We start from the raw sequence: 25,404 nt of genomic DNA, 5'->3' as shown, positions 1-25,404 counted from the left end.
CAGACTCCAAGTTGCAAAACCACCTCCTGTCATAAAGGTGGGAGGATAAAGCCAATCAACTAACACAGTCCATCACTCCAGTTACCAGGTAGTTAGCATGAACTAAGTGTGACAAATGGTGCTGACAAGTCCTCTTATTTGATTTTAGCCCAGTGAGACTTCTAAACAACTATAAAACAATAAATTTGCACTGTTCTAAGCCACTAAGGTTGTGGCATTTGTTACAACAGCAATAGGAAACTTACACAGTTGGTCACAGAATTGTAAACAAAACTCAAAACCTGGACTGCCTATCAAGAAAGATATAAAAATTAATCAGGTTACAGGCAATATTTATTTCCTTCTTTACTCTTTTCTGTATTTTCTGTAAGGAATACTGTTAACTGCAGAATCAGAAAAAAAAATTTTAAATAGTAGGAACAATTTTGCCACTAATGCAAATCTTATTTCTAAAAGGACAATAATACTTATACTCTTAGAGCTCAGAAAATAAGAGAAGAGTGTATAATATTTCAATGGATAGAATCTGGGTAATCCAAGAACAAAGAAGTAACATAAAACCGGAAGAAAATCTAGGTCAACTAAACGAAGAAGATGTTTTCTACATACAACAGTCCTACTACAACTTCTTTAATTCTAACATCTTAACATCAGCAAAACAACTGCTACTTAACTATAGTTTCCCCAAGAGTCTCAATCTACGTAGGAAGGGTTTTAAAAAGCAGGCGATGCAGCTATCTGGCCCTGACGCAGGCACGTGGCTGCAGAGAGAGGGATGGCTGGGTGGGGACCCAGGCCGGTGCCACCTGGGACAGGAGGCCCAGGCACGTCAAGCTCAATCTCACAAAGCAGCCTTGAAAATGCTCCACAGCTCTGTGTAAACGAAAACCAAATTGATTAAATTACTTCATTAGCAAAAAAATCACGGAAATACTGGATTGTGACATTGAGCTTTCCTTGGTAAAATTTCTCTAAGGAAACACGCAGCACACACAGGCCCAACCCCCACACCGAGAGGACACTCGGCCCCAGGCCCGAGGCCCACTGACGACCCCCAATCACAGGCAGGGTCCCAGGCAGAGGCCGGGGGAGGGCGCGGCCTCGGCTGCCAACCGTCCACTTTCAGGAGATCGTGTGCCATCCTGCTTCACAGGTTGGGCAACTTGGCCCTGACGGGTTAAGTATGATCTCAGGCAGCAGGCACTTCCCTAGACCCTCTGACTTCTGTCCCCCCGCTCATGCACCCCCACTGGCCCCCAACTCCGATACAAACTCCATGCACATGTGCAGCCTGGCAAGGGAGGTCCTCCCACATACCGACACCCAGCCTGGACCTCTGCCAGGCCGCTTCCAGGGTCTCCACTGTCTGCAACATTTCTCAACCTGCCTCGTCTCCCCACAAAATCCTCCCATCGTTCTAAGACGCAGCACCCCCCCCTCCTGCTTGTCAAGCTGCTCTGGACATCAGGTCTATCCCCTCACACCTCTCAGGAGCCCACCAAGAACCCTGGGCTGGGATGCCTGCCCTTCTCATGTCTTACCTTGGAGCCCCTGTGTACTTACCTTCCGTCCCCTGCAGACGGGACTGTGTCCCCCGGTCATGTGCCCACCACAGCCCCATTAACTATCCCCATTCTACGGCTTACAAAAGTGAGGCACAGAGAGGTCAAAGTTCTAATGCAGAATAAAGCTTCAACGCTATAATGAAGAAAAAATGAAAAAATAACATTGAATAATTTTCTTCAGAAGTTTACAACAAATTAACAAGTAATTTGGTTTCTTTGGGGTGGGGGGGGGAAGAGCCTGTCATTATAAAAGGTCACTAAGCTCAAAATCTGAAAGAGATGGCTGGGGTTGCTCCCATTTATGAAAAGGATCCAGAGGGGTTGGCTCTGCACGCCACTCTGAGGAGGCCAGTAAGGAACAGACCACAGGAGGCAACAGAGGTAACTTCCTTAGACTTTGAGAAGACCTGACAGTACTTTAACCCAAGGCTTGTTAAGAGAGATGGCTTGAGGTGAATCTACTGCCAAAGTAAGGAAATGCCGAACCAAGTTAGAGAAAATAAGATGCCCTCACAAGTCTGGATGAGTGGGCAGAATACCACAGATGAGAACTCAACATGAGAGTGGGTGTAGGTCAGGTATGTAGGTCAAAATAAAGCTACAATAATAGCGTTACAAGCTGGCCAATTAAACTTTTAAGTATGCAACTTTTGTTATCTGAAACCTCTGGGAATACTCTTCCTGGAGAAACAAAAGTCCCTGAGAACTGAAGATTATGCTTTAAGTATTAGTGGTATTTTGTTGTTGTTAAATCTGTTTTTTAATTCTCATTCTCCTACGCCCTGCCCCCTTAGAGAACAGTGAACATAAGTCAACATTTTCTAAGTGACTCAGAGCGAGCATGATAGACAAAGGTGATTGTGACATGATGCTTATGTCTTAAAACTATGCCAATTTTGGCAAACTGACAAATCATGACCCTCAAGCCTCAGCTTTCCCAGGTATAAAAGGATGAACAGATAGATTTTTGCAATGTCTGCTCTAGCAATAAAATCCGGTGAGCCAAGAACTTCCACCTGCAGCCATGAGAGAACAGCAGGATCTGGATTTACCTTCCTGCCAAAAAACAACAGAAAAATGGACAAATACATGAAACCACTGGTTTCGTACACTGGAAAAGCAGCACAGGACTGAAAAGCTTAGGGGAGAGGAAACAAGGTGAGCCCTACAGCTGCCCTGATTTTCTGCCAGAAGATGTATCCTGGACCACAAAACAGGGAAGGGCATCCCAAGCAGATCATGCTGGTCTCACTAAGCTGAGGAGACAGAAATGGGAGTACTGAAAGTCTAAAAGCAGCTGGGAATTCTGGAGAAGAGAGAGCTCAACAGAAAAAAAGCTCCACAAATCTGCAAGAGTTCCCCTGAGTCTTTGATGAATATACTAAGACAGACCAGGATAGGGTAATACTCCACAATGTTGGGCAAAAAACAACCAAGGAACTGTGAGATGAATGGTTCCTGGGCTCCCACAGAGCTGAGAGGAGTCTCAGTTACTCCCAGCCAGAGCGAAAAACCCGCAAAGCATTCAGTGGAGAACTCGAAGGGCCACACCTCAGCAGTGGGGCTAAACTACCCCTGTCGCAAAAGCTATTTCAGACCTGCCCTAACAAAGTTTAAAAACCAGCTCTGCAATAGATGGAGAAAAAGCATGTGAAAAAATTCAACACCCTTCATGATAAAAACACTCAACAGGGACTTCCCTGGTGGTCCAGTGGTTAAGACTCCACACTTCCATGGCAGGGGGCACGGGTTCGATCCTCGGTTGGGGAACTAAGATCCTGTATGCTCCCAGGCCAAAAAAAGAAAAAAGCAAACACTCAACTAGGAACTTCCTCAACCTGATAAAGATTATCTATGAAAAACCCACAGCCAACATTTTACATAGTAAAAGATGGAAAGCATACCCCCCCAAGATCAGGAACAAGATAAGGATGTTCACTCTCAACACTTCTACCCAGTGTTGTGCTGGAGGGTCTGGTCAGGGCAATTAGACAAGAGAATGAAATAAAAGCCATCCAGATTGGAAAGAAAAAAGAAAAACTATCTCTATTTGCAGATGACATGAGCTAAAGGAGAGGTAACCCATCCCCAGGCCATGGACCAGTACCAGTCCATGGCCAGTTCAGAACCGGGTGGCACAGCAGCAGGTGAGTGGCAGGGGAGCAAGCGAAGCTTCATCTGTATTCACAGCCGCTCCCCATCACTTGCATTACCACCTGAGCACCGCCTCCTATCAGATCAGTGGCGGCATTAGATTCTCATAGGAGCGCAAACCCCACTGTGATCTGCACATGCGAGGGATCTAGCTTGCATGCTCCTTATGAGAATCTAATGCCTGATGATCTGAGGTGGAGCTGAGGCGGAGATGCTAGTGCTGGGGAGCGGCTGCAAATACAGATTATCATTAGCAGAGAGGTTTGACTGCACAGAGACCATAATAAATCAATTGCTCGCAGATTCATATCAAGACCCTATCAGTGAGTGGCAAGTGAAAACAAGCTCAGGGCTCCCACTGATTCTGCATTATGGTGAGTTGTATAATTATTTCACTATATATTACAATGTAATAATAATAGAAATAAAATGCACAATAAACAATACACTTGAATCATCCGGAAACCATACCCTTCCCCCACACCAGTCTGTGGAAAAGTTGTCTTCCAAGAAACTGGCTCCTGATGCCAAAAAGTTGGGGACCGCTGATCTAAAGAATCCAATAAAAAAAATTAGACCTAATAAATAAGTTCAGCAAAGTTGCAGGATACAAGATCAATATAGAAAAATCAACTATAATGACTTTCAGTTTTACAAGATGAAAAGAGTTCTAGAGATGGATGGTGATTGCAGTAAAACACTATGAATGTATTTATTTATTTTAAAATAAATTTATTTATTTATGGCTGCGTTGAGTCTTTGTTGCTGTGCGTGGGCTTTCTCTAGTTGCGGTGAGCAGGGGCTACTCTTCATTGTGATGCGCGGGCTTCTCATTGCAGTGGCTTCTCTTATTGTGAGCATGGGCTCTAGGCATGCGAGCTTCAGTAGTTGTGGCACACAGGCTCAGTAGTTGTGGCACAGGGGCTTAGTTGCTCCATGGCATGTGGGATCTTCCCAGAGTAGGGATCGAACCCGTGTCCCCTGCACTGGCAGGTGGATTCTTAACCACTGCGCCACCAGGGAAGTCCTATGAATGTATTTAATATCACTGATCTGTACACTTAAAAGTGATTAAGATGGCAAATTTTAAATTATGTGTATTTTACCACAATAAAGGAAATGCGGGAAAAATCAACAGCATTTCTATACAGTACCAATGAACAGACTGAAGATGATATTAAGAAATTATTCCATGGTGACTTTTATGTCGTGAATTAATTCCATTTACAATACATCAAAAGAACAAAATACTTAGGCATAAATTTAACAAAGGAAGTGCAAAACTTACATTCTAGAAACTACAAAACCTCACTGAAAGTAAAGACCTAAATAAATGGAAAGATATCCCATGATCGTGGATGATAAGAATTAATATTAAGATGGCAATTATACTCCGAATTGACCTACAGATTCAACACAATCCCTATTATAACCCCAGGTGACTTCTTTGCAGAAATTGATAAGCTGATCCTAAAATTCACAGGGAAATTCAAGAGACCCACAACAGACAAGGTTATCTTGAAAAGGAAGAGCAAAGTTTGGGGACTCACTCGTCCCAATTTCAAAACTTACTACAAAGTGACAGTAATCAAGACAGTGTGCTAGGGTAAGGACAGATATATAGACCAGTACTAAAATAAAAACAGCTGCCACCCTAGAATTCTATAGTCAGCAGAAATGAAGCTGGAAAAAAAACTTTTTCAAATAGGACAAAGCTGAGAGAATTAATCACACTTGCAGACCTGTACTATAAGAAATGTTAAAACTAATAAAGTAAGGGGGACTTCCCAGGTGGTCCAGTAGTTAAGACTTCACACTTCCACTGCAGGGGGTGTGGCTTCAATCCCTGGCCGGGTAAATAAGATCCCACATGCCTCATGGTGTCCCCCCCACCAAAAAAAAAAAATAAAGTGTAAACATCAATCTACATAAAGAAATGAAGAGAACTGAAAATACTGTATATACGAATATGCATATTTTTCATATTTTATGATTATTTAAATAAATTATAATAATGTATTGTGGAGTTTATAACATAGAAGTAAAAATCTATGACAGCAATCGCAAAAAAATGGGGTCAGATCGAATTACAATTATAAGGTTATTACACTATAAGTGAAGTGGTATAATGTTATTTGAAGGTAGACTATGATAAATTAAAGAGATGCATATTTCAATCCTAGAACAACCACTTAAAAAGGGAGATCTATAGCTAATAATCCAAAAGTGGAGATAGGGCTTCCCTGGTGGCGCAGTGGATGAGAGTCCGCCTGCCGATGCAGGGGACATGGGTCTGTGCCCCGGTCCGGGAAGATCCCACATGCTGCGGAGCAGCTGGGCCCGTGAGCCATGGCCGCTGAGCCTGCACTCCGCAACGGGAGAGGTCACAATAGTGAGAGGCCCGCATACCACAAAAAACAAAAACAAAACAAACAAACAAAAAAAGTGGAGATAAAATGGAATACCAAAAAATGCTGAATTAATCCAAAGGAAAGTAAGAAAAGAAAAAGAGAACAAAAACCAGATGAGACAGACAGAAAACAAATATCAAGATGGTAGATTTAACAACCATATTAATAATTACATTAAATGTAAATGGTCTAACAACTACAAGGAAGAGATTTTCAGACTGGAAAAGCATGCTACATGCTGTCAACAGGAAAATCACTTTAAATGTAAAGGCAGAAGCTAAAAGCAAAAGGATGGAAAAAGATATACTATGCAAACACCACTAACAAGAAAGCTGGAGTGGCTGTATTAATAACAAAGTAGATTTCAGAACAAGGAATATTACTATTCATGATTATAAAGAGGTCAACTGATGACAAGGATATAACAATCATAAATGTGTATGAGCCCAAGAATCAAGTTTCAAAATACATGAAGCAAAAACTAACAAAACTCAAAGGAGAAATCGACAGATCCACAATCATGGTTGGAGACCTCAACAATCCTCTCTCAGTAATCAATAGAACAAACAGAAAATCAGTAAAGATACTGAAGACTTAAAAAACCTACCTGACCTTACAGATATTTATAGGAGACTCCACCCAACAAAAGCAGAATACACATTCTTTTCTTGTACAATTGGAAAATTCACCAAGATATATCTTACTTATGCTGATTCTTAAAGCAAGTCAATAAATTTAAAAGAACTGAAATCAAACAAAGTATGTTTTCTGACTGCAACAGAATTAACCTAGAAATCAATATCAGAAAAACATCTATAAAACTCCCCAATATTTTGGAAATTAAACAACATACTTCTAAATACCTCTGAGTCAAAGAAGAAATCCTATGGGAAATTAGAAAATATTTTGAACATAAAGAAAAAGAAAACACAACATATTAAAATTTGTGGAATGCTGTTAAAGCAGCACTTAGAGGGAAATTTATATCTTTAAAGGCTTATATTATCAACAGAAAAGAAAAAAGGTCCAATATCCTATGATCCCATAGTTATATAATTATAAGTCCCCCCAAAAGATCTAACAGACAATTTTCCTAAGTGAGAAAAGACATCTAAAACAACAATATTTAGGGCTTCCCTGGTGGCGCAGTGGTTGAGAGTCCGCCTGCTAATGCAGGGGACACGGGTTCGTGCCCCGGTCTGGGAAGATCCCACATGCTGCAGAGCAGCTAGGCCCATGAGCCATGGCCATTGAGCCTGTGCGTCCAGAGCCTGTGCTCCACAACAGGAGAGGCCACAACAGTGAGAGGCCTGCGTACCGCCAAAAAAAAAACAAACAAAAAAACCCACAATATTTAATATTCATACTAAATGTAATTTTCACAAATCTATTTAAACTGGTCTCAAATATTCCCATCTACAGGCTAATCGTGACATTTTATTTTACTTATTATTAGTATTTTAAATTCTTCACCAATCCCCTACAGGCTATTAAACTGTTAAACTGCTCTTAAGATAAAGTCAACCATCATTTCCACTACCTGTCCTGGGTGCTCACGTCCTGCCCACCCCACCCCCACCCCCAAGCTATAACCACTATAGCCTACTCTAACGTCATCAAATGAGTCAAAAATGTTCCTACGTCTCGCCCTTTGCACAAGCTGTATCCTCTGCTAGGAGAATTCCTTTGTACACACTTCATCAGCTACCTCCTTCAGTTCTGTTTAAAATCTTCCTTAAGGGACTTCTCTGGTGGTCCAGTGGTAAAGAATCCGCCTTCCAGTGCAGGGGACACGTGTTCAATCCCTGGTTGGCGAACTAAGATCCCACATGCTGAGGGGCAACTAAGCCCGAGCGCCTCAACTAGAGAAAACCTGCACGCCACAACTAGAGATAGAGAAGTCAGTGTGCTGCAATGAAGAGCCCATGTGCCACAACTAAGACCCGATGCAGCCAAAAATAAATAAATAAGTAAATATTTTTTAAAAATAAAAAAATAAAGTCTTCCCTGGTCCCCCTATAAACTGGGAGCCCATTTTATCTCTCCTTATACCATTTACCTTTTTATTAAATTGAGATAAAATTCACCAACATCATTTACTTTTTAAATTGAAGTATAATTGATTTACAATGTTTCAGGTGTGCACTGTAAATCAATTATACCATTTAGAGGGAAGAGAAGGAGAGGGCGGAGGAGGAAGGAGGTGGCAGCTGGTGGTGGAGGAGCGGGAGGGGGATGGAGAGGAGAAGGTTCCTGGGTGGCATGGCGCACCTGCTCCTCCAGGCGCTGCCCAGCCCCCTGCCAGCCAGGGCTGAACCCCCGCAGGATAAAGAAACCTGCGTGGGTACTAACAATCAAAGCTAGCTACATCTGTGACACAGGACGCTGCTGTTAACAGTCTCAGTGCTGCAACTACTACTATGAACTCTGGTGGTTCTGGCTCGTGTGGACCATCATTCATCCTGACCTGCTGCTGCTGGAGCTGGAAGGCACTGTATGGTGGGGGAGGAGTTGGAGGTCGGTTCACCACTTCCTCATAAGGAGGTAGTAAATAGTTTGGTAAAAACCTGAAATAAAATGGCAGTGCTGAGTAATTGTGGGCAGCAGTGTGGCCCTACAGGCGGCAGCTCCCCAGGCGCCAATCCCACCAGGGGCTCCCAGGAGGCTCAGAGCAGCCCCTTGTCAGGCCCAGCAGAAGCAGCACGTGACCCACGAGCATCGCTGACCCTGAGCCCTCCAACATGCCAGCAGACCCAGCAGCCACCAAAGCCCCTGGGATGGAGTCCAGCGGCTCTGTGGCCGGCCTGGGGGAGGTGGACCTTGGGACCTTCCTGGACAAAGATTCCGAATGTAAGGAGGAGCTGCTGAAAGAGTATAGCTCCGAGCAGGGCAGCGCCCTCCCTGACAGCAAAGACAAGACACCCGGCAGACATCATGGCTTCACAGGTGACTCAGGCATCGAGGTGTGTGTGTGCAACTGGGGCCACCACGATGACGACCTCAAAGAGTTCAATGTGTTCATCGACGATGCTCTGGCCATGCCCCTAGACTTCTGCCACAGCTGCCACGTGCTGCCCCCTGGCGACGAGGAGGAAGGGCTCTGCCAGCCCTCGGAGGAGCAGGCCCAGCTGGGCACCCCCACCCGCCGCGGCTGCCTGACTGCCTGCTGCTGAACACCATCAAAGAGCAGCAGCTCCCCCAGCTAGAGCAGGCCCTGGCTGCACCCGAGAACTTGGCGACGCAACCAGGGTAGCGGAGAACCATGAGAGAAGCATTAAGTGACTGTGTTCCTTGTTTTTTTTTTTCCCCCTCTGCTCCTGCATTTTCCTGCATCTCCAGGTAGTTTGGGGTGTGGGTGCCTCGCCCCCCCATAGAAACAGTGTCATGGAGGGCCAAGAAGTTGTCCTGTGACTCATTCCTCATACCCCACCCTGTCCCCCTTTACATCAGGTCTCACTACCTGCTTGGGTCAGAGATACGTGTGTTTCAGAAGCCCCCAAGGAGGGGATGAGACTGTGCCCTGAGGTGACTCTTGGTGATGGAGTGGATTCATGTTCTGGTGTGAGTTTACGAGAACCTTGCCGCATCTCAGTCCAAGAGAGGTGGCAGGTCTCAGCCCTGGGTGAAGCCCCCAGAGATCCGGGGATTGTTGCCCCTTGCTGCCAGTGTCTCCGGAGCGGTAACTGGGATCCTCCTGTGGGTGGATGAGAGCTGACCGGCGGTTGCATGGTGGGTTGGTAAAGGGCTCGTGCTCTCAAATTCCAGGTGACGAGATGGAGGTGGCACGATGCATCCTGGAGGGGTCCCTTCCCAGCAGGTTCTGGCTGGCTGCGGATTGATTCAAGTGTGGAATATTACACCTGCCTTCTCTTTGGTTTTTCTCTTTAACAAAAAAAAAAAAAAGCGAGCTGAAAATAAGAACTTGACCAATGGGCAGGCAAGAATTCTGTTTTGGAAAAGGAAAATTTGTGGCTTTTTTCCAACTTGGCCTTCAAAAAGTCCTGGCTACAGTTGAGCCAGAAGGAGATGTTTTGTGTGCAGGCTTGAGTGGGGGCTATCTTTGGAACTTCTGTGGGTGAGCAGGAGGCCCTGTGCTGTGGCAGCAGATAGAGGTGTAGCTTTCTGCATCTCTGCCCTTTGATCTGTGCCCACAGGTGATCAGTACCCTCCCCCACCCCAAGCACACATCTGCCGGCCTTCACGTCTCACTGTTCTCTACGAACAAATGAGGAGGCTGTGGGTCCTGAGAAAGGGCAGTCCCACAGCCTGACTCACACAGTATTTTCTCTTGATTCTGAATAAGTTGTTTTATTTATTTGTTTGTTTTTTCAAACTGACCATTTGGAAAAAATGCCTTGGTTATCTGTGGTTTTCTTGCCCTTTCCCTGCTCCGCCCCTCCTTGAATGGGAAAACTAATTTTTGTAGCCTATGTCAAGTGTCTAAGTGGCCCAGGTAGGAGGGTGAAGATAGCCATCCTGAAGGACCACAGGATCCTTATCACTGTAGTCTGGCTTCAAAAACCAGTTGAGCTCTGACAGGAATAATCTGAATGGAAAAAGCAAACTGCCGAAACTAACATTCCCCGTCCAGCCCTGTTCATATGAAGAGTTTGGTTCTTCCCCCACTCTTGAACGATGACATTCAGACTAGGCATTGATATTATGGTAAGAAAGGAAAGTATATATATGAATACACACATATATATGTGTATGTGTATATATGTATATATATATACACACACACACACACACACACACGCACACAAAATAGACAAATCCAAGGCTGTGAGATGAATGGGTGTCTGAGTTTGGAGTCCACAAAACCAAAATCTATGTTGAACAAAGTGCAGTCCGTATACAGTGACTTCCTGGATAACCTGTGTGTGTCTGTCTGTTGTGTGTGAGCCCCCAGCCCTGCTTTCCTGTGAATACACTTTGAACAGCAGCGACACTGCTCACATTACCCACATGTTTGGAGCAGGCGCAGCCCTCTCAAGGTAATTTATTTTACACATTTACTGTTTACTGAGCAAATGGCTGTGCACTTGGGTGTACTCAGCAGCACTGTCGGCGGCAGTCCCCACGTTTGCCAGAGATGCTGTGCTCCAAGTAGAGGTTTTACTCTACCCATCACTGAAATTTGCACATTGCTCCATGGACCCTCAGAGGCCTGTGTTCTGCTCCCTGTAAACGGAAACGTGCTCTGAGCCTGTCTGCCTCCCTCAGCTGCTCCTGGCCCTCGGCGTCAGCCCCCGGGGGTGTCCACAACCGCTTGGGACAGAAGGCCAAGGTGGAACCTCAGACAGAAGCTGGACTAGATCTTCAGTGTCAAGCTCGGACTGGCTGTGGCCCAGACGTCAGCCCTGCCCAGAATTGCCAGGAGGGTTTGGTGGCCACCACAGTGCTGTAGGGCTTACCTCCCTCTGCTGAGGTCCAGCGCGTGGCTGGTATGTGGCGAGAGTGGGCAGGAGTGTGCCAGCAGCTCTCAGATGCTTTTCCTGCCACCTTTTTTTGTTTTGTTTTTTGTTTTTATCCCAAACAACTCACTGAAGTGTCTCAAGATCAAGTTTTACCACAATGAATCCTGCTTGAGTTAACTGGTTGAAGGGATGGATTCTGGCGCTCAGGATTCCTTCTCCAGTCAGAGTAGGGAACTGGTCCATGTGTTTAATGCTGGGTTCACTGCAGCATCCAACCCGAAAGGCACGAGAAGAAGAAAACACAGTGGGTGGAGCTGGGCTCGAGTCCAGCCTCACAGTCTGGCCCCTGCTACATGAGGCTGCCCTGCATGACGAAAGATGGAAGTAGGGAGCTGAAGGACTTGTGAGGGAGCCAGAAAGATTTGAGGGAGTCTGATGTTCCAGGTGAACTAGAAGAAAGGGGTTGGTCGAGGGTTTGGTGCTACATTTGGAAGATTTGCAAATACACATTCCTGTGTGAGGCACATCACCCTTTATCAGTTATTGTGAATATGTGTATTTTAAGCAATAAGATTCAGCTGGTCAGACTTTTCTGGGCAGCCTCAGTGACGCATTTCCTGTGCTGTGATTGTTCTGAAGACGGAGTGGCTCTAACCACTGTGAGAAGCCCAAGTAAAGTCGATCCCCGAAAAAAAATTACTATACCATTTATACCATTTACTTTTGCTTCATGGCACTTGTTACCATTTTAAATCATATTTACTTGTAGTTCTTTGTTTAAGGCTGTTTGTCTCCCTCCATGGTAAACGCCATGACAGCAAGATCATGTCTATTTATTTGTCCCTCCAAGGCGCCCATCCAGGGTCCAGCACAGTGCCTGGCAATCAGCAGGCACTCAAAGACTTAGTGCATGAATGAATGGGTGGATGAGGTCACCATCTTTTGCTTTCATAATGGTGTACCCTTGGCTGTCCTGAATCCCGGCTTCCAGACCAGCTCTAAACAGAAACATTCAGAAGAGAATGGCTTCCACAGCAAAGACAGAGCCTCTCAGACTCAACGAATAAATGCAAGGGAGACCTGAGGGGTTTTGCCTCAAACCTGTATTTACGCATCAGGTTTTCACACAAATGAAAGTAGGGCTCTGGCTGGCTTGGCAATGTTCACAAAAGGCCAAGCTTTTTTCATGAGAGAAGCAAATACAAAAATATATAAATAAGAAACCAGGAAAATAAGTACACAGAAACATTTCAGCAACTAAAATCCATGATGGGAACAGCTGCTGGTGGAAGGGACTGGAGGCAACCACATTTTCACTGGATGCAAACTGCAAACACTGACAGAAAAAAAGAATCCACAGTGAGGAGTCAGAAATAGAACATCTCTGCCCTCTGGGGGAGCAGACGGCTAATGACACACCACTCCTGATTCTCCCTAGGGCACTGAAACAAACAACACAGCTATAATCAGTTTCCTAACGCACACCAGCCTCAGGCCCTGAAACATCCACGGGATCTTCCTTGTCTCATCAATTAGATGCAGACTCTGAGTCTAGGAACATAAACAAGGTCACCTGCTTTCTTCTCCAGCCTCATCTCCACTCTTCTCTTTAAACACATCCTGTTCCGCCAAACACTATCACCTGCTGTTTCTCATTCTCCTCTGTGCTGTGCCCTCTGTTCTCTCCATCTGAAATGACCCTCCCTCGCCAATGCGCTTAGTACTTGCAAATGCCCATCCTCATGGCTTCTAAGCCATCCCTATTTAAAATCTCAACTGAGGGTAACCTCCCAATACTTTTGCTTTCTCGGAGCACTTTTCACTTTTCTACCTTCTATTACATTCTTCACAAACCTATTAAGAGCCATGGAGAAAAGGTTTGGGGCCCAAATTAGAAATTATCTGCACCTCCCACTCCCACCCCAGCAAAGTACAAAACAGCTAAATATCCTCCCAGGGTATTTTTATTGAAAAGCTACACAGTTCACCACCAGCTCCTTTCTGGACAGACACTGGCCAGCCCTGCACCTAATACTGCTGCTACTAATTTGTAAGTTAGTTGAGGGTCAGGATTGTGTGCACACCTAGCAAACCCAGAGTGGTCACAGCCAGGAGTCAGTGCTCAAGCAGCAGGACTGCAAGCATGAAGAGAACACAGAACATTCAAGTTTCCACATAACGGAAAACAAAAACACGGCAACATCACACGATCCTAGCAATTCTGCCTTGGGAGCTGTTTGTTTGCTTAATTCACGATATAAATAGCCAACCACGGTCAATATCATTATCTTGGGCTCAAAAGAGTAAGGTACCCTTTTAGGCTGACTGAGTTGCCAGGAAAAAATACAGCAAAATCCAACCTTGTGAAGCTATAAACATGCACAAGGTGTCTTGCTGATGCTATCACAACTAAGTACAATTCTCTGGAAACAGGTGGGCAGTAAACATCAAGACCCATCAATGACTTAACACAAGGATGTAATTCAGAAGAAGACAACATGCTAAGCGTACAAACATGCTGTTTTACATGGAAAAACTAGAAAGTCTAAACAGAGAAATGCTTAAGTATGGTCTGTCAACGCAAAAAATGACATGCCACTATCAAAGTAATAAATATGGGCTACTTTTGCAAAAAGCAATAAAGTGAACATAGCTATATATGGTTAAAAACTAAAAAAGAGCTTTAAGAAATGACAGTGCTGATGGGTTAATGTCATGGGCTGAATCGTGTCCTCCAACAAATTCATATATTGAAGTCCTAATGCCTAGGTACCTCAGAATGTGACTGTATTTGGACATAGGGTCATGAAAGAGGTAATTAAGTTAAAATCAGGTGATGAGGGAGGGCCAGTCCTACCAATCTGACTGGTGTCCTTCTAAGAAGATGAGATTAGGACACAGACACAGAGGGAGACCATGTGAAGACACGGGGAGAAGACGGCCATCTAGATGCCAAAGAGAGAGGCTTGTAGAGAAACCTGCCCTGCTGACACCTTCATCAAGCCCTTCCAGCCTCAGAATTGTGCGAAAATTCATTTCTGTTGTTTAAGCCACGGTGGCCCTTTGTTACAGCAGCCCCAGAAAACTAATACAGTTAATGTGGCTTGATTACAGGTAAGATATTCTTCTTCTTCCAATTTCTTCCTAAAATATTTTAGAGTTGATTTAATAACACTGGTTCTAGCAACATGAATATCCTCTGCCGAAGCTTATTCTCTCTCCTCTCCGTGTTTTCGTTTTGTTTTGTTTTGTTTTTTAACATGGCCTCACAAAGGAATGGGAGCAGGATGGGAAATTTTCAGCTTCGTGATGCTGAAAAAATGCCAATACCAGGATTTTCACTCCACAGCAGACCACTCTAAAGGACAGACTGGATAAACATGAACTCCAGAAAGCTCACTGTCCTAAGCACCTGGCCACATATTCCTCCAGTTACTTATAAGAGTTACCCAGCGCGTCTCCTGAAGCACACCTGTCCACCAGGGAGGGTCCAGCCTGTCCCTAACGCCGCAGTGCCCTTTAAACATCAGGTCAATAGTTAGCTAAACACCTCAAGGTTCTGGCACCCTAACTTGAATAAGAGAGAGTATTTTCAGAAATGGGGAAGGAGTCTGATCAAAGCCTCCTGAGGGTGGGAAGAGGAGCAGGAGGGCACAGAATGCTGCCTGCTTTGCAGCTCTGCCTAGAACTCTCCACATCCTGGGCTCAGGGTCCGTTAGTACGGCACAGGCCAGGTGAGAAGAGGCAGGAACAGGTCCCCTGACTTCCAGGGTACAGAGGAGTATGACCAGGCAGAGCCAGGAGGAGGCTCGGCAGGGGCGGCTCAGCAACATTCTCAAGACAGGCAAGATCCAGGAAAGTAGAGCAAAAGATGGGCAGGCAGATGGAAATCAGAGATGGATTCAGTGTAGGCAGGACTCTCTTCTCAATTTTTCTCCTCTCTTTCCCCCAGAGGGAGAGGGCTGAGGCCTGAGTGGGCCTCACGGAGGGTGTCCTCAGAGGTGGGCTGCAATCCCAGGGGTGGGCCTCAGGGCTGGGACTCCAGTCTTAGAGGCAGCCTAACAGGAAGAGGTCAAAGCTCAGATAAGGATCCTAGAATAGATGCCCAGGGCCCTTGGGTCTGGCTACCTGAACACAGCAGGAATCTGGTCACCAGACATGGGGCACAAGAGCACATGGGGGACTTGCAGCAAAACTGACTTGTTGCTGGTCACCTAAGCAATCAAATTAGGAGTTTCTTATTTACCTGGCCTAATGCATACCAATTAACAATAGGTGCTCAATAAAAGTTTTCTGGATGAAAGAGAAAAATTAAGGAATTAAGGACAAGTAAAATGCACTCAGTAGTGATAGGCTTGGCTTCACGGCCTGGGGTTAGGGTGGGTGAATGGAGTAAGTCAAACCCACTGTGGCATGCCGAGGGACAAAGATAGGGTAAGTTGTGTCATTAATGAGTCCCAGTGCCACTGAAAGCATGTCAGGCTGCCTGAGCTCCCATGTCTGAGCTGAGGTGTCAGGTCTAGTTCAGAAAACAGCCTTCCTTGGGTCAACCCTATCTGCATCAGGCCCCACTCAGTCCTCTGTCTTCTCTGGAAAAAAGGAGGAGAAAGAGAAATGAAAACAAAGAAATGGGTGGGGGTTTCAACACTCATCTCCCTGCTTAAGTCCCCAGCTTTCTTTTCCCAGGTGGGTACTCAGAAACTCTTTTACTCTTAAGAACCTCAAGAATCTTTCCCTTAGGAATGCTAAGGGCTTCTCATCAACTGTTTTAAAGTAGGGGAGCGCAGCAAGCAGACATACAGTACAGGACTAAATAGTAACAGTGATCCCAAGTATAATCAAGTCTCAAAATCGTAGATGAGGAGAAGAGGAATTCACTATTTCCGATGCAATCAGCCACCTACAGAAACCTCCTCTTGAGAAAGAAGTAGTTTTGGGTCCTCAGGACCACACACACATATATAGTCGTCCTTGCAGATAAATTTCATTACAGTGAAAGGATCCAAGCCAGAGAAACAGACACAGGTAGAGAGTCTGGAGAAAGCTGTGCAAGGGCTTCCTCTTGTCTCTCCCTCCTGTGAGGGTGCACCCCAAGCACACACCCCTTACAGCAGCAAGCAATGCAGTAACACAAGAGTGATGTCTGTGTCAAGATTTTTACTGGGGGCTGGTCATTTAGGCACTGCCTGCCTAGCAACCATCAAAATTCCAGATTCCCAGAAGGAAAGCAGGTGCTCACCATAAACCATGCTGCTTACACAGAGTCAGACACAGTGAACCATCCTGATCAGTTAGAGAATGGAAGGAACGGTTCAAGCACAAAGTTCCCGATGCCAGCCAAGGGCCAACCTCGCGAGCAAGCCCTTTTGAAGACAGCAGCCCCGGGGACTTCCCTGGTGGCGCAGTGGTTAAGAATCCACCTGTCAATGCAGAGGACATGGGTTTGATCCCTGGTCCAGGAAGATCCCATATGCCGTGGAGCAACTAAGCCCATGCACCACAACTCCTGAGCCTGTGCTCTAGAGCCCGTGCACCACAACTACTGAGCCCGTGCGCCACAACTACTGAGCCCGTGCACCACAACTACTGAGCCCACACGCCAGAACTACTGAAGCCCATGCGCCTAGAGCCCATGCTCCACAACAAGAGAAGCCACCGCAATGAGAAGCCCGTGCACTGCAACAAAGAGTAGCTCCCGCTTGTCACAACCAGAGAAAGCCTGCACACACCAACGAAGACCCTATGCAGCCAAAAATAAATCAATCAATTAATTAATTAATTTTAAAAAAAGAAAGAAAGACACTGGCAATAATAACCTAGTTTTTTGTTTTGTTTTGTTTCTTTTGTGGTACGCGGGCCTGTCACTGTTGTGCCCTCTCCCGTTGCGGAGCACAGGCTCCAGACGCGCAGCCTCAGCGGCCATGGCTCACGGGCCTAGCTGCTCCGCGGCATGTGGGATCTTCCCTGACCGGGGCACGGACCTGTGTCCCCTGCATCAGCAGGCGGACTCTCAACCACTGCGCCACCAGGGAAGCCCGCCTAGTTTTAATTTTTAAAAAAACAGCAGCCCGGGCTCTGTTAACTCTTTCCTGCTATGGTTTGTAAATGAGCCGATGAAACTGAATGGTATTAGGGAGCCCAACCTAAAAGCTGCTTTAATTCATTGTAAAACATTGTGTAATCTTGATTACCCAAGCATTACCATAAGATACAAAACTATGCTGCAGTTACAGAATGTTCTTGTGACTAGTGAAGAAGACTGAAGAAGGCAAGTTGAGCTGAAGGTGCATTTTTCAGTTACTGAGTGAGGAAGGGTGCTGCCACTCCTAGAGCCGCAGGACCCTCTTTAAGATCATCCAATTCCCTGCACCCTCTTCTCCAAGTCCAGCAAGCAAACTTCTGATAGAACTTTTGGTCCTCCTCCTAAGAAGAGAATGTGCTGACTAGCTGGCATGGATTTGATTCCATAAAGCAGCACTGTGGTCCATCACTCAGCCTCATGCAATAACAGTGATCGTTCATTAGGCACCCACCTGCCTCCCTTTATTCATTCTGTCATTCTGTCAATCTTCGCAATACTTGTATCAAGTATGGCCCTTGTATTTTGCAGGGGAAAGCAGAGGATCAGACTGGTGAACTGACCTGCCCAGACTCACACGAATGTAAGTGAATGACACAGGATTTAAATTCAGGTGATCTTATGGCTACAACCCATAGTCTTTCCATTCTATTGTACTCCTCCTTTAACTAGAAGTCAGGCTGGCATCAGTCTCCCAAGACCTGCTCACTGTGCAAGTCTGAGAACCTACAAAGCCAAGGAAGGACGAGGTCACTCTGCCAAGGTGTGTGCAACAGCCTTTTAGCTTCACTTCCCTCACCAGAGCCATAAAACCACTCCCAAGCGCTCTTCTGCTGTCAGACAACGTTCTTTCCATCCACCAGGAAGCTGTAGGGAAGAATAATCCCATCCCTTCGTGCTCACTCATCATCACGCCCTGGTAGGGGAGGAAAGCTGCCCTTTACTGTCCACCTACTCTGAGCCTAACTCTGGGCCAGGCACTTTCTGCCTGAACTCATTTAATGCTCAAGAACCACTTCATTTCACAGATAAGGACACAGAAGCTCTGAGGGTTACAGGAACGTCCAAGACGACATACAGTGACGGTGCAGGGACGTTCCGACTCTAAAAGCTGCGTTTTTCCCACCGTCCCAGGCACTCTTGAGGCTGCCTTTCACCTTTCTCCCAAGATAAGGAACCCCCGGGGCCTGAATTCTTTTCTTCAAACACCCTCTCTCAGCCGGTCTAACGCCCCCTCTAGTCTCAGAGAAAAACAATGCGCAGCAAATGTGCGTCTCAGAAACCGCTTCCAGATACGCTACTTCACCCGCCCTTCACCACTGAGGGCAAAGCGCGGAAAAGCGCCCCTTCCCCGAGAACGGCAACGCCCCAGACTCAAGAAACAGAAGACAGGGCGAGTGGGGAGCCGACCCCAGGCTCGACCCCGGCCCTCGGCTCTGCCCGTGCCCCTCGCCGCCGCCCCCGCCCGGCGGTCACCAGGCGGCCCCGCGGCTCAGCCCGCCCGAGCTCACGGCCCCGCCCGCCACAGGGCCCCAGACCTCCGCCTGCCAGCTCCCCGGCCCTCGGCACCTAGCCGCGCCGGCTCCTCCCTCAAGAGCACCCCGCGCCCCCGGCAGCCGGGACCCCCTCGGCCTCCCGCAGACCCACGCCCCGCCTCCCGCGCCCCAGGCCCCTCCCCCTGTCAGCCCGCGCCCAGCCGCCGAGCTACCTTCTCCAGGGATGCCGGTCTCTGCACGGCCAGGGAGCGGGCCAGCGATAGGACCGTGTTGAAATAAAAACCCCGTGACGCGCCGGAGCCCGAGCCGGAGCCGCCGCCACCGCCTCCCCGGGCCGCGGCCGCCGCCATCACCACCCTGCGGCACCGCCCGCCGCCTTCCCTCACCGGGATCGCGGCAGCCGAAGCTCACGGCGCAGGCGCGGCTCCATCCGGCCTCCCCGCCACGTGACCTCTCTGTTGCCGACGCAAGCGGGGCGTGGCCTCGGGCAGATCCACCGCTGGGGGGTGCCGGGAGCCGTGCGGCCTGCGGCGGTCGCGAGCGCCGGGCGTGGCCCCCTCCCCCCGATGCGGTGCACGATGGTCGGCTCCGAGGCAGGGCCTCCGCAAGCTTCTGGCGGAAGGAGTTTGCGCGGCGCCGGCTACGGGCGTACGGGAGCTTCTGTAGGTTCTCTGCGATACTGCAGCTGCCCCGTGGTCAGAGAGCGCCCCTCGCCTCGGCCGCGCCCGGCTCCTCCCGCCTGCTCCAGGCCGAGCGCTGGCGCCATGTCGGCCTATCCCCGAAGCTACAACCCGTTCGACGACGACGCGGAGGACGAGGGCGTCCGGCCGGCGCCGTGGACGGACAACCGCGACCTTGCGGACTGGCCCGGCGCTCCCGCCGACCGGCAGCAGGCCCTGCGGCAGGAGGTGTTGCGCCGGGCCGAGGCCACGGCCGCCAGCACCGGCAGGTCCCTGTCCCTGATGTACGAGTCCGAGAGGATCGGGGTCGCCTCCTCCGAGGTGAGTCCGCGGTCGCCGGGGCTCCTGGGGGCTCGACCGGTCAGCCAGGACGGGTCTTGTACTTTGGTGACTGGACGGTCGGTAACAATCTGTTAGCTACGTAGAGACGCGCGTTTTCACACCCGAAAGGGGCAGTTTGCCCCTGGCGATCTCCTGAGCTTAGTCCACAGGGTTGTTGTTTTTCTACGCGTCGTCAGGGGTCATTTCCACGCTGTTCGATCCAGGTAAGTAGGGATTCTAGACAGCAGACCCCGGGTTAGGGACGTGGAGGGTCTGTTTCTTTTACACATTCCCTGGACAGAAGCCTGGCCCGTGGCTTCAGCCCTTCCTCCTGGAGTGACCCAGCGAGGACTGTGCCTGCTGGTGTCAAGCGTCCGAGGAGATGGACCTTGGGTTCTTAACCGGCACTGAGCGCTCCTCCGCCTCGCTAGGAGGGGAGTGAAGGTCTTGTCTGCCTGGACACTGCTGAGTGCGCCGGAGCCCGAGTCTGGTCGAGTCTAGGGCCTTACGTTTCCTTCCTGATCCCGACGAAGATGTCCTAGAGAGACGGGGGCGGTCTGTGACTGTTTGCCGTCCCAGCTTAGCTTCTGCAGTTCTTCTTAACGTCCATAGGTGGTTTCAGAGAGTAGGACCTTGGGTAAGAGCTGTTCTTTCTTAGGCACCACATTCTCGCCTCAGCGTACTAATGACAGTTGTGTTGGGCATTTCTTTAGAAAGTTTTAAAAAATGTAATAACCTGTGATTGCTATATCAGCTAAAAATAATTCAATTTAAGCATTTGTAGTTATGGAAGCTAAAGCATCATGTTCTTCCCTGGGTCTCTTCGTAATTCTTTTCTCTGGGAAAGTTCCCTCTGACCTGGTCACTTACAGTCTTGGCCAGTCTTGAGGTCCATCCCATCATTCTCCCGTTACCACCTCCTTGGGTTATCTCCCTTCCCTACTTCTCCTTATCACCCGATCTCTCAGTGGCCCACCTGCCTGTCTTTAGCCTCATTGAGGAAGTTTTGCTTGTGTCTACTGGATTCCTACATTACAGTCTAAATGGAAAATGTTGACTTAAATTTGGGAGGATTGCCTTAGGTCTTAGGGCCCAGGTGGAGGGGTCACTTGATTAAGGGTCCCAGGCCCAAGGAAGCCAACTAAGAACTGTTTAAAAAGCCATCTTTGGGGACTTTCCTGGTGGTCCAGTAGTTAAGACTGTACTTCCAATGCAGGGGACGCGGGTTCGATCACTGGTCAGGGAACTAAGATCCCACATGCCAAGCAGCACAGCCAAAAATAAAGACATCTTTGGCAACTGAGAACGGGTGAAGTAGGAAATCAGAGTGACAGAAAGTAGAATACTGTGGCAGAGGATACCCTGGATTCTGGCTTCTAAGGCTAAGGTGTAGCTAGGAGGAGGAGGAGGGACTTCCCGAGGAAGAGAAGAGTCACGCAAAGGCACTGGCCCAACGCCACAGCTCCTGAGCAGGAAAGTGTCGCCCAGGAAGCCTTCCAGGAAAGGGCCTGGAGGAGGAGCTTAGGACCCAGTACAGTCAGAGGGAAGGTCAGGAGTGCCAAAAACACAGAGGATAACGTTGTTTCATAAGGATTGTGGTGACAAACCCCATGCTGCCCCCAAAGTTCCTTCTTTCCTATAATGGGGACCATGAGAGCAAAGGCAGAGTGGCACCTCAGGCCGTGAGGCTTGGCATGGCCAAGCCAGGTGTTGCTGTGAGAGGTACGGTATGATCATGACTGAGCAGGTGACAGGCTCTGTCATCAGTGCGATTACACATGGAATTTTTCCAGGATTGAATCAGTTCTCAATTATTGGAGGCCCTGGGAGGCAGGAATGGTCAGCACCCCCGTCTCCACCCTACCCCATAATCTCCAAGTTGTCTTACTGTCTTTGAATCCCTTTCATCGCTCTTTCATTCCCCTGGGGGATTGGGGGGGGGGTTGGTGGTGGCCTCTGTCCCAGCAGACCCACATCACCACTAAACTAACCTCCTAACTTAGACAGGTGCCCGTCACATACCCAGCTGAGAGGTGCCAAAACAGGACACATGTTTTAGACACTGAGGACTTGACTTTTTTAGGCCCAGCATGGCAGCAGCGGCAAAGTTACTTAGTCAGGTCACCTCTAGTGAAGGAGAGCTGCCCTTCTCCTGAGAAACCTGTAGGGTTCACCTCTCTGGAAGGCTCTCGCCTCAGGTCCTGACCCCACAGGATAGAGGAGAGGTGGGCCGGCCTGGGGAGCACAGTGCAGAACCATAGAGACTTGTAGGCCACATGGCTTTTCCACTTCTCAGGCATGATTTGTTTCTTCTTTTCTTTCCCTAAGGTATAATTTTTGTGAAGTGATAATCTAGTCACAGGGTTCAAAATTGAAATGATACAGAAGGCCGTGAAGGCTGCTCCCACCCGCTGCCCCCCTACCCCCTGCCACTCACCTTCTGTTCCTGCAGTGTCCCTGTGGAGATATTCTGTGTATAAAAACATGCTTAGGGCTTCCCTTGTGGCGCAGTGGTTGAGAGTCTGCCTGCCGATGCAGGGGATGCAGGTTTGTGCCCCGGTCCAGGAAGATCCCACATGCTGTGGAGCGTCTGGGCCCGTGAGCCATGGCTGCTGAGCCTGTGCATCCGGAGCCTGTGCTCCGCAGCGGGAGGGGCCACAACGGTGAGAGGCCCATGTACCGCAAAAAAACATGCTTATACTTATCTTTTTCTTTTTTTTTATAATTTTAACTTAAGAAGTGTTCTGTATATTCCACACTGCACGTTGCTTGACAAGGTGGAGGGCATTCCATAGCAACACGTGATGCGCTGCTCTTTTTTTTTTTTTTGGCCACACCGAGTGGCTTGTGGGATCCTAGTTCCCCAACCAGGGATTGAGCCCAGCCCAGCAGTGGAAGCGCAGAGTCCTAACCATTGGACTGCCAGGGAAGTCCCATGCTCTTTCTGCGTCGTGGTCCCTCTAGTGGATGGCTTCTGTTTCTGCGACCAGTCCCCTAATGGTTTGCCTGTTTGTGTCCCACGTGGACGCAGTCTTCATGTGCCCTTTCACCACCCTGGCCAAGGAGACCGACCGCCTGCCCCCTCTGGCTGCTGAGCACGCGCCAGTGATGTTTTGTGGAGCCCAGGGTCTCAGTTCAGGGAGTCCAGCAACAAACCTTGGATGAGGGCCTGAGTGGCCAGCTTGGTTAGCATCAGCAGAAGGGGAGTTGGGCCAGGATGCTCTCAGCAGCCCGGCCAGCACATCCTGCACACGGTCTCGTGTGGGGCCCCCTCACCTCATTGAGTCTTTCCAGCACTCGACAGTCGCCAAACCCTGCTGGGCCTTCAGTTCAGAGAGGTGGGCCACGTGGGGACGGACACCAGCCTGGGAACGGAGGCCATCGCAGCCCTCTGTTCTGGATGTCCCTGTGAGTTGGGGTGGTGCCCTCATCCTCTGGGCAGACCCGTCCCCTCTCCAGGTGAGGGGCTGTACTGACCAGAGCCTCACCTCCAATGCAGCCCGGGCTGGTTTTGATGCAGCCAGAGTTCTTAGCACAACCCTATCCTGAAGCAGAAGCTGATGGAGGGAGACGATCAGCTGCTCGGTTAAGTAATTCCCAGTAGATTTTATAAAGGATCAGTGATTGAATTCGACTGTTAAAAAGTTCTGGGATCAAACTTGCTGGCTTCTTAGCTGTGAGGCACCTTGTGAGGCCGGGTCTTTACCGTCCAGGCAGGTCATACATCCTACACCAGCGCCGTGGCATCTGGCTGTGTCTGCTGCTCCTTTCTAAAATGTTCACCCGTGGCCTCCATGGTGTCTGGGAGACCTTGCTTTGCTGACCAGGAGTTGTGCTGGGGAAGCCCAGGGCTGTCTGCTCTGCAGCCTTCTGCCTCTGAGAGTGAGAAGTGCTGTTTAGAGGTGTTGTGGGGGTCCCCAAGAGCACCCTCAGGTTTAACGATTCCCTAGAAGGACTCAGAATTAGTAGAGCTGTTATACTCACGGTTGTGGTTTGTTACAGCAAAAGGATGCAGATTAAAATCCTCAAGGGAGACAAGCTGGTGGGCAGAGTCCAGGAGAGCAAGCACAGCTTCCCTTTGTCCCCTCTCTGTGGAGTTGTGTGTGCAGCTTGCACTCCCCCCACTGTGACGTGGGACATCCAGGAGGCACGGCTGCCCGCCTGGCTGACTAGAGTCTCCAGCCCCTCCAGAGGTCACACTGTGTGGCTCAAGGCCCCCCACCCTGTAAACCACATTGCTGGTGCAGACTGTCAGGCTGACCTGAGGACTCTGGGAAGCAAAGTCACTCTTCAGGCTAATACGAGGGCAAGGAGCCAGACAAGGCCTTTCTCGGGAACACACGGTATGAGCGGCCTGGGCAGCCTGCACATGCAGCGAGGGGCACCAACCTTTGCCCTTGGTGGTTCTCTTGCCACCTAAGACCACTCTACACTGTCACTCCTGCCGGGACGGAGCCCCGCATTCAAGCATGTTCCCCGCCAGCTCCTGCGTCCCTGCTGGTGCGTATGTGTGTCATGCTCCCTGGGAAGGGGAGCGACATTGATGGGGGTAACTCTCAAGTTTCTAGATTCAGCGTATCGACTCCAGATCAACCTCTGCCTGCTGGTTGTTCAAAACCAGAGTTTAATCGCAATCAGGACGAGACACTTAATGCTGGCACCTTCCCCTCCAGAGCTCGGGCGGGACTCAGGTTAGGGTGGGGGCTGCGCCATCCCCAAGTGCTGGCTGAGGATTTACAGAGAGCCTTCCTCTGCGGGTGACGGGGAGCTACAGAAGGTGCAATGCCATCACGTCTCATCCTCCCTAGGAACTCGTGCGCCAGCGAGGGGCCTTGGAGCGCACAGAGAAGATGGTGGACAGGATGGAGCAGGATCTGAAGACCAGCCAGAAGCACATCAACAGCATCAAGAGTGTGTTCGGAGGGCTCGTCAATTACTTCAGAACCAAACCCTCAGAGACCCCACCTGCGCAGAATGGCACCCTTGCCCCCCAGCCCAGCAGCAGGTGAGCGGTGCCCGTCTGGCCGGAGCAAAGCAGCAGAGGGGGGTTTAGTGCGGGTGGCCGAGCCTTTCAGGACACTTCTCATGCCTTAAAGGGACCAAAGGACCCTGAAAGTTACTCACTGGGAGGGATTTGTCTTCAGACATTTTGAAACAAGAAGCGTTCTCCACTGCTCTTGATTGTGTGATGTGACCGCTGTTCAGTCTGCAAACTGTGCGTGAATTGGGTCTCCATAAATTACTGCTCCTGGTAATTTGAAAGAGAGAATGTTCACTC

At 48.8% G+C, this 25,404-nt stretch overlaps 2 protein-coding genes, 1 long non-coding RNA gene and 1 pseudogene across 5 annotated transcripts in view; 2 read left to right on the top strand and 2 right to left on the bottom strand.

The window, feature by feature from the left end:
- The window catches only part of PI4KA (phosphatidylinositol 4-kinase alpha), a 95,018-nt gene extending 75,513 nt beyond the window's left edge, over positions 1-19,505 (bottom strand). For all 3 annotated transcript variants that reach the window (XR_010933173.1, XM_067699995.1, XM_067699996.1), the window contains exon 1: positions 19,338-19,505. Coding sequence is in view for 2 of the 3 variants with exons in the window: in XM_067699995.1 (XP_067556096.1) it covers positions 19,338-19,475 (138 nt within the window). In the remaining variant the exon portion in view is untranslated. The remainder of the gene's footprint in view (positions 1-19,337) is intronic.
- On the top strand, positions 8,908-9,383 carry LOC137204208 (WW domain binding protein 1-like; annotated as a pseudogene).
- A 146-nt stretch (positions 19,506-19,651) lies between the features above and the next one.
- The window catches only part of SNAP29 (synaptosome associated protein 29), a 14,204-nt gene continuing 8,451 nt past the window's right edge, over positions 19,652-25,404 (top strand). Inside the window, exons 1-2 of the mRNA XM_067699999.1 lie at positions 19,652-20,126; positions 24,935-25,131. Of these exons, the coding sequence (XP_067556100.1) occupies positions 19,692-20,126; positions 24,935-25,131 (632 nt within the window). The 5' untranslated portion in view covers positions 19,652-19,691. The remainder of the gene's footprint in view (positions 20,127-24,934; positions 25,132-25,404) is intronic.
- The window catches only part of LOC137203571 (uncharacterized), a 27,028-nt gene continuing 24,191 nt past the window's right edge, over positions 22,568-25,404 (bottom strand). The window contains exons 2-3 of the long non-coding RNA XR_010933174.1: positions 25,251-25,374; positions 22,568-24,002 (exon numbers count right to left, since the gene is read on the bottom strand). This is a non-coding gene — a long non-coding RNA (uncharacterized lncRNA). The remainder of the gene's footprint in view (positions 24,003-25,250; positions 25,375-25,404) is intronic.

This window comes from Pseudorca crassidens, chromosome 12, assembly GCF_039906515.1.
Source record: "Pseudorca crassidens isolate mPseCra1 chromosome 12, mPseCra1.hap1, whole genome shotgun sequence".
Classification (NCBI taxonomy): Eukaryota; Metazoa; Chordata; class Mammalia; order Artiodactyla; family Delphinidae; genus Pseudorca; species Pseudorca crassidens.
This window is presented reverse-complemented; position numbering and strand designations above follow the sequence as displayed.